Source organism: Papaver somniferum, chromosome 9 (assembly GCF_003573695.1).
Source record: "Papaver somniferum cultivar HN1 chromosome 9, ASM357369v1, whole genome shotgun sequence".
NCBI lineage: Eukaryota > Viridiplantae > Streptophyta > Magnoliopsida > Ranunculales > Papaveraceae > Papaver > Papaver somniferum.
In genome coordinates this window covers 185,733,899-185,742,823 of record NC_039366.1, presented here as the reverse complement: position 1 = coordinate 185,742,823, position 8,925 = coordinate 185,733,899, and the positions used below count along the sequence as shown (strand labels likewise).

The window sequence follows — 8,925 nt, the reverse complement described above, 5'->3', positions numbered from 1 at the left end:
TATCAAATTCATGTTGTTGCTTTGAAGTTTTATCAATTTGAGATGATGGGTTTGTTTTATTTCATCTTATATGTGTTTGTTTGAACTGGATTGATTAATTAGGGTGTATGAATGTTAATTTAGGTTTTTTTTTAATTAGGGTTCTTCAGAAATTTTAGGGATTTTATCTTATATGAACCTGTTTTGCTAATTCATGAAATGTGTAATTTTATTTTCAAGATGTCTAATGATTATTTAAGTTAATGGAGATCAATTGGGTAAATTAATGGAATTTGTGTTGGGATTTTAAGTTATGGATTGGTTTAAGTTTTCAATTTGGGTTTCTGGATGCATTGTGTGGAAAAAATCAGAGTTCTTCTTGGACCATCATTCTACAGATGAAGTTATGGGTTGATAAATGAATGATTGAGTTGTAAATTAGATGTATGCTAGGTTGTGCAGGTGAGAAGAAATACAATCCTGAAAACGGCCAGAATAGCACCAGAAGGAGATAAGACTTTACCTGATTAATACTTCAGTGAGTCGACTTAGTGACTCGTTAAACCCCATCAGCCGAATCAGCCTTATTCAAACCAACTCTTTTGAGGGCTTTTGAGACTTTTGTCAAATGCCACCTGGAACTAAACGATCCAAATAAACCGTTGACCGTTTTTTGAATAAAACAGTTAAAGAAGGACACTTTTGAAAAGTGCAAAAAAAAAAAAAAAAAGCGGGCGCATTTTTATTAGTGTAATTCAAATGTGGGGCACTTTATCAAAATTCCCTAATAAACTACGTGGTAGATCTTATAATAGTAACGGACGGCCCATCTGAACTCCAATTCAAGTCCATGGACCAACAATTTCCCATCTCTCAAGCACACGTGTTAACCGATATTGGCATTTCTGTACTACGAAGTGGTAGTTAACAAGCCACGTCACATTCCCGCCTTTTCCCTACTCCAACTACCTAAAGTAACCCTATGACTCTTCAAGCATTCTCCATACATAACCTATAAAAAATGCAAGGCTAGTTACGTAATTTAAGTCCTCCACAGTCCTCTTTGGTCAAAGTCGGTTGGTCCCGTTCATCTTCTTCCCAAAACCTGTTCAAATCCTTCTCTGAGAAAAATCTCACTGGTATCTTTTGATGCCCGAAAATGGCCCCCAAAACCAGAAAAATTAGTTTCCCAAGAGTTGTTATTGAGAGAGAATCAGATTCTGAAGAAAGTTCATCATCAGATGAAGAAGAAGAAGTTCTAGAGGATGAAAATGTTGGAAACTTCATTGAAGAAGAAGATGAAGAAATGAAAGAAGAAGCCATTGATGAAGGTGGGGATATGGATAAGAAGAAGAAGATGAAAGGAAAAGCCCCCATCACTATTAGTCTTAAAAAAGTTTGTAAAGTGAGTTCCTTTTGTTGTTTTCTAGGGTTTCAAATTCTTGATTTTGTGATTTTTATTATTACACTCTTTTTACACTTCTGTCTTTTGCTCATTGATTCTGTCTGCAGGTATGTAAAAAGAGTGGACATGAAGCTGGTTTTAGAGGTGCTACTTACATTGATTGTCCCATGAAACCCTGTTTTCTCTGTAAAATGCCTGGTAAAATGCTGATCTCATTTGTTTTTCCATCTAAATTAATCTGTTTGACAGTTGTAAATTTGGTTTTATTTTGAGATTTTTTCACTGTGGTGTTTGAAATTTTAGGTCATACTACAATGAATTGTCCGCATAGAGTAGCGACCGAGAATGGGGTTATGCCGTTACGTGGGAATACAAGTAGTTCACTGGATTATGTCTTTGGGCGGCAGATTAGAAGCAATATTCCCAAGGTATGTATGATTGGTTTGGATAAAGGAATTTGGTTTCGTATTTAAAGTTGGAGTGTCTTGTTTGTTTAAGGGGTTCATAATGAGTTTACTGATACTGTTGAGATGATTCATTGCAATTTTGTAATTTTTGATGTATGCGTTTATAAAATTGAACGATTGTTGATAGATAAAACCGACATTTGTGATACCGGATCAAGTGGACTGTGGAGTTATCAGATATCACAGTAGACGTATAACATGTTTGGAGTTCCATCCGACTAACAATAACCTTCTCCTATCAGGAGATAAGGTACGCGTCACACTCGTTTGTATCCGAAAAATGCTACATGTTTTTGTTATTATCTTAATCGAATGATTTCATTGAATGTTTCACTGATGATTTGCTTGTGTTTGTTGACATAGAAAGGGCAATTGGGAGTTTGGGATTTTCAAAAGATACATGAGAAGACGGTTTACGGAAATATACACTCATGTATTCTTAACAACATGAAGTGAGTCTTCATAGTGAATATTGTTTGTTAGTTTATTACAAGTTCTTGAAGTTTCTTGTACGGAGTCCTGCATTTAAAACGGTTTACGGAAATATACACTCATGTATTCTTAACAACATGAAGTGAGTCTTCATAGTGAATATACATTCGTGTATCCTTAACAACATGAAGTGAGTCTCCATACTGAATATTGGTTGTTAGTTCTATTACAAGTTATTTTATGTTTCTTGTATGGAATCCTGCACTTAAAACTGCCTTTTACCTATGTCAGGTTTAACCCTGCAAATGATGGAACGATATATGGAGCATCATCAGACGGGACTGTTAGTTGCATCGACTTGGAGACTGGGTTGTCTTCTCAGTTGATGGACCTTAACCCTAATGGATGGCAGGTATGTTGCGTCAGTATCATTTGTTTGTCCTCTCTTTGACTGTTAACTGATTTCTCAGCTGGACTTATTTGCAGAAATTCTTGTGTTCTTTCTCTGTAGGGCCCAAATAATTGGAGAATGCTGTATGGGATGGACGTCAACTCAGACAAAGGACTAGTAGTGGTTGCTGATAACCATGGAATTCTTTATTAGTGGGTCTTTCGTAGTCTCCTTTGCCCTCTTGTGAACTTAATGTATTTGTGTTTCGGCATGTTGATTCAATAATCAATACCATTAACCTGTTTTTGATTTTCTGTCTGTTTTCTAGTGTGGATATGAGGTCAAACAGCAAAATGGAGAAATCTGTTTTGATCCATAAAAAGGGTACGAAAGTCGTGGGACTTCATTGTAATCCCCTTCAGCCTGAGCTTCTTCTAAGTTGTGGAAATGATCACTTTGTGAGTGTCTCAAACCTATGGTTATGCATGTAAAGTTTCTAGCAACTTGTGCTTTGGCTTTTAACAATATTTAAGTGATCTTTTTCCTTATTCAGGCTCGTATTTGGGATATGCGTCGACTGGAAGCTGAATCCTCCCTTGCAAGTCTTCCGCATCGCAGTGTTGTGAACTCTGCATATTTCTCACCGGTTTCTGGCAGTAAAATTCTTACTACATCGATTGACAACCGTCTTCGTGTATGGGATTGTGTCTTTGGAAATTTGGATATCCCAAGCAGAGAGATAGTACACAGCCACAGTTTCAACCGGTATTTGACTCCTTTTAGAGCTGAATGGGACCCAAAGGTAATTGATCGTGTTGCATTTTTAGCATAGCAGAACTTCTTATGCGTTGAATTGAAGACTTGTGAAATGCATGTGTTACAGGACCCTTCGGAGTCCCTTGCAGTTATAGGACGCTATATAAGTGAGAACTTCAATGATGTTGCTTTGCATCCCATCGATTTCATTGACACCAGTACAGGACAGTTGGTTGCTGAGGTGATTGATCCGAACATCACGACCATTAGTTCTGTAAACAAGTTACATCCTCGAGATGATGTCATGGCAACTGGGAGTTCAAGGTACAATTTCTCTACACATACAATTTGGAGCATGGCCTTCTGTCTTGTCTTTTCTTTTCGTCAGCTCATTTTTCTTGCAACCCATTTTGTTCTGTGTATAAGAAAAATGTTGTTTTACTCTGTCAGGTCAATTTTCATTTGGAGGCCCAAGGAGAAAACTGAGCGCATTCAAGAGAAGGATGAGAATAGACTGGTTCTTTGCGGAGATGCTGGAAAGAAATCTAAGAAGGGGAAAGGTGGTAAAAGTGATGACGATGAGTCTGATGATGACAAGTACAACTCCAAAGGAAAGAACTCGAAATCCAAGAGCATAAAACCCAGATCGAAGAATCTGACTACTTAGGTCTCACCCAAAAAGGCTCGGCGGTGATTATTCCCACGGATGGGACTTGGGGGATGATATGGTTACATAGAATGTACAGTAGTTAATTTTGTTTTTTGCCCCGAGGCTGACATAGTTTTTTCCTGCATCAATTGTTGGCCACTGGTATTTGTGGTAACGCGGCTTGTATTTTGCTAGTTTGTGGTTATGTAGACTGTACAGTAGTTAAAAGGCATCAGCTACTGCAATATGATTTTGGCATGTTTTGACTCAATTGTACATTGATACTTTTGGTACTGTCACTTCCAAACATATCAGGGTCGTGGTTCTTTATTTCCTGTATTTTAATTTTTATCTTGGAATTTTTTTATGACGAAACTGATATAATTCAATGACAGTTTAGCAAATAACAAAAATTTCCTTTGTTGAAAATAGAATGATAACAAACCAAAATACAAGACCAAGTTTTGGCCAAAATGAAGTGTAACAAAATTGGTGATTGATTCTGATGGCTACAAATTCAATTCCAGCGGAAAAGTACAACCCTGCAGAGCAGAAGTAGTAATGAAACTGCACTAAGAATAATTTAATTACACAAGCTAATAGGAGGCAAATCCAACAATGCATCATAACCTTTGGACCTTACGTCCCCGTAACCCATTCCAAAAGGAAGCTGCGTTCACTGGTTTCTTACCTGGAAGCTGGAGTTCAAGTATCTCTAGTGTTGTGTCTCCACCACATGGGAACTGCAGGGCACCCCCAACAAGAGTTACGTCATCCTTAACATGATCCTGAACATCCTTTTGGATGCAAATTCTCGTGGTAATTATTTTAACCTCAAGAGTGTCCTGCTGACCATTCAGAGGGTCAAGAATGCAGATTTTTGCTCGGGTTCCAGGCCAACCTGCAAAAGCTCGAACCTTATTGTGTAGGACAAAAGCTTCTTGATCAAAGGACAACCAGGCTTCTTCCGGTGTTAGCTTCGCGGCATGAGTAGCTTTGGAGTCATCTTGTGGTTGTGCTCTTTCCCTTGCAGATCCATCAAATATAGAAGGAAGTTCACGGATTAGAAGTTCAGACCCCTTTTCAAATAAAATGGTCAGTAATTCTGTCGCCTTAATACGGTCATCAACTTCATATCTTTCACAGGCAATAACTGGGCCAGCATCTAGCGCACGAACTGTGTACACAAGTGATGTTCCAGTTTCTTTAACACCATCCTGCACTGCTCTTTGAACAGGGGCAGCACCTCGATAGAGAGGCAGCAAACTCGGGTGAACATTGACTGTTCCAAGTGGTGGAATCTTCAGAAACTTTCTAGGTAAAATATTCCCATAGGCTGCTGTAATGCACAGTTCAGGTTTTAAGGCTCTGAGATCACATAAAAATTCTTCCTCCCCAGCTTTTTGTGGAGTGAAAATGAGATCTGATGGGAAACCTCTGTCCAAAGCATGTTGTGCAACAGGTGAAGGCATCACCTTTCTCCCTCTATCTCTTCTTGAAGGGGGTTGTGTGACTATTGCTGCAACCTGAAATGGAGAATCAGGAGCTTTGGATTCATCAAATAAGGCGTCTAGAACAGATACCGACACCTCAGGGGATCCCATGAAAACAAGCTGTTTCTTCTTGGTCGCAGGTTTAAGACCAGAAGATGCTCCATTGTAGCAGCAACATCGCCGAAGCATCGAACAGGATTGCATATTCCTCAATAATGTTGTTTCTGAAGTTCACTGGAGCTCTTCAGTTTATCGTTTTGTTACCAATACCATTATTAGATGATACTCTACAACATTGTAAAAATGCAGAACAAGAATCAATTATTAAGAGTGAAGAACAATGTACATCACAAATAGGGTATTAATATAGGCATCACAGATTGCAAAGTGCAGAATTGTAACAGCATAGGGAGATACAAAAGATAGAGAAATGGATAAATCTAACAACCAGTGACTGATATCTGTTTATTGGGATACCAACAAACAAACAAAAAACACTAAAATTCAACCTAGAAAAAGCAAAGTAACTAATTGGGGTTTGTCAGTCAAAATAAGTTCCCACTTCCCAGGGTCTTCTATAGCTCTGCCCTCTTATATGTTTTCACGATATCACAAGCAGGTCATATGAGATTTCTTTGGATATGCTTATGAAACTAGGATGCAGTTTTCTGTGAACGTATGTCGTTGATAAGGAATAAGTCCGTAGAAGTGCAGATACCAGAGAGCCGAAGACAAAGAGAATCCAGTTTTCCGACTCACCGAACTGGTCAGAAATAAACCTTGTCAATCAAAGGAGTTGAGAAAACTAAGAAGTTCAATTAGATGATCATAAGCGGTTTCTATCGTCCTGCTTTACTGATCTTCAGTTTCATAAAACACTTTGTCTATTGAAGAATTAAGAGTTAGAATAACAATGGACTATCTTAGAAGAGTCGAATGCGAATCCCATGCCAGAAGCTGTTGTTTTCTGTAATGTTGTCGTTTGAAACTATCTTACTCTCATGAAACAATAACTCCAACGAATAGACAATAAAGTAAATGCAAGATCATCGCTAGTGCAAAATAGAATAACAGAACAACACGGACACAACTCAATAGAACAAAGAATGCAATAGACAAAGCAAAACAATAGATGCACAACACCATTTCTATATGTTTAATGAACAAACTAAGTGATCCACATTGTGATTCCTGCATCTACGTAAAGAACAATATATTTCCAGTACTATTAGTGCCAATAATACTAAATTTCGTTCACAACAGAATGCAATTAATAACGAAAAAGCTGGCATCTGTAATAAGGATCTCTTTAACAGCTAACTTCCCTAAACAAAGTTAAAATTACTCCTACTATTTATTTTTTTTTGAAGCAAAACAGAGTTAAAATGGAGTTCAGGGTTCGTACTGTTTACCTTCAAATGACAGAAACTGACGATGAATCCTTGATTCCTACCCTAACAAACTCTCTCGCTCTTGCAATTTCTGTTTTGCCCTAAACCCCCTTACTAACAGAAGTAGCCTTGAACATTATCCATCGAATAAAAGATACGACTAGTATAAATTTACATTGGGAGATATTCTGCGAGGGACTTTCACTATCGGTAAAATCACTATACGGTCCCTCCTTGAAGTTAAAAACTAGAATTTGGAATCATCAAATTAGACTATCACCAGAGAATATAATTTTCAAATTAGGAGATACGCAGACATTAAATTCGAACTCTTTATTTATTGATTATTAGATTAAAAGCTAAGAGGGGGACTACACCCTTACCTCTTTAAAAAAAAAAACAGAAAAAGAAAAACATTAATCTTCGTAGCTGTAGGGAACTGGGCTCTCCCCAATGTTGGTTAAACTTCAAAATTAAGCCTAAGATAATTTCTAACAAGTTGGTTAGGATAAAAAAAGACAATTGATGTAATCCTAAGGGAATTAGAAATCATCTAGTTCTAAGAAAAGAAAAGACATGTAATAAGGTAATAGGACTAGGAAAATGAATTCATAGTTCTATATATATATATGCTCACCAAAGTTGTGGTTGATCATATGAGCAAGATTAGAGCTTGTGTTTAGTTTTGAGAGATTTTCTAAACATCAATAAAGAGAGTTGTCTTTATATAAGTTAAGTTTCATCTTACAGTTGCCATTAATTGGTATCAGAGCTTGTTTCTGAGCCATGGAAAACGAGACCACCATTGTGGGTGCAAAACAGTTCACGCCACCATCAATACAAGTTCCAATCCTCAACTCCACAAACTACACAGTATGGGCCATGAGAATGAAGGTATTGATGAAAATCTACAAAGTTTGGGAAACAATTGATCCTGGTACATTGGACCCGGATAAAAACAATGTTGCCATTGTATTACTCTTTCAAGCAATACCAGAATGTCTTGTTCTACAAGTTGGTGAACAGGAAACTTCAAAGAAAATTTGGGATGCAATAAAGGCACGTAATCTCGGAGCTGATCGAGTTAAAGAATCCCGTCTGCAAACCTTAATGTCTGAATTTGAAAGAGTGAAGATGAAAGACACTGATACTATTGATAGCTTTGCAGGAAAGCTATCAGAGATAGCCTCAAAAGCTGCGTCACTTGGACAATCCATTGACGAAGATAAACTGGTAAAGAAGTTTCTCAATAGTTTACCAAGATCCAAGTATATTCATATCATAGCTTCTCTCGAACAAGTCTTAGATTTAAAGAAGACTAGCTATGAAGATATAATTGGAAGATTGAAAGCATATGAAGAGAGAATCCTTGATGAAGAAAACAATGGAGAAACTCAAGAAAAACTCTTGTACACAAACTCTTACCAACAAAACTCTGCGACAAGAGGAAGGGGTCGTGGAAGAGGTGGTAGAGTAAACAGAGGCCGAGGAAGGGAAGGAAGGTTTAACTCACAAGATAGAACAACAAGTCAGAATGATCAAAACCAAGGGAAAGAAAAGCAGGATAGATCAAACATTATTTGTTATAGATGTGATAAACCAGGACACTTCTCCTCTGTATGCCCTGAAAGAATACAAAAGATGGAAGAAGCAAACAAGAATGAAACAAGGGAAGCAGATACAGCCCTTTTCATGCACGAAGTTGTATTCTTAAACGAAGGGAAACTAATACCAAAGAACTACGAATCAAAGGATGGAGAAGAAGGAATCTGGTATTTAGATAATGGAGCCATCAATCACATGACTGGTAAGAGACACTACTTTTCTGAACTCAATGAGAAAATCAAAGGACAAGTGAAGTTTGGGGATGGATCTTCTGTAAAAATTGAAGGGAAAGGATCAATTCTATTTCAGAGCAAGACCGGAGAACAGAAGCTTGTCACAAACATCTACTTCATCCCA

The 8,925-nt window shown here is 37.6% G+C and overlaps 2 protein-coding genes across 3 annotated transcripts; one reads left to right on the top strand and one right to left on the bottom strand.

The window, feature by feature from the left end:
* Positions 1-1,097: 1,097 nt before the first annotated feature.
* Positions 1,098-4,375, top strand: LOC113310876 (protein DAMAGED DNA-BINDING 2-like). 2 transcript variants are annotated; one of them, XM_026559692.1, is made up of 12 exons: positions 1,098-1,384; positions 1,492-1,582; positions 1,688-1,812; positions 1,979-2,101; positions 2,215-2,274; positions 2,445-2,473; positions 2,575-2,695; positions 2,795-2,886; positions 3,003-3,132; positions 3,228-3,476; positions 3,558-3,754; positions 3,881-4,375. In XM_026559692.1, the coding sequence occupies exons 1-12, from the start codon at positions 1,139-1,141 to the stop codon at positions 4,095-4,097; spliced, it is 1,680 nt and encodes a 559-aa protein (XP_026415477.1). In that variant the 5' UTR covers positions 1,098-1,138; the 3' UTR covers positions 4,098-4,375. The 2 variants fall into 2 exon arrangements, with proteins under 2 accessions (XP_026415477.1, XP_026415476.1); XM_026559691.1 differs by lacking the exon at positions 2,445-2,473 and having other exon boundaries at positions 2,215-2,303; positions 3,881-4,374.
* Positions 4,376-4,476: 101 nt separating this feature from the next.
* Positions 4,477-7,126, bottom strand: LOC113310877 (methionyl-tRNA formyltransferase-like). The gene is made up of 2 exons (XM_026559694.1): positions 6,985-7,126; positions 4,477-5,859 (listed from the first exon to the last, which is right to left on the bottom strand). Exon 2 carries the CDS (start codon positions 5,774-5,776, stop codon positions 4,703-4,705), a length of 1,074 nt encoding a protein of 357 aa, XP_026415479.1. The 5' UTR covers positions 5,777-5,859; positions 6,985-7,126; the 3' UTR covers positions 4,477-4,702.
* Positions 7,127-8,925: the final 1,799 nt, after the last annotated feature.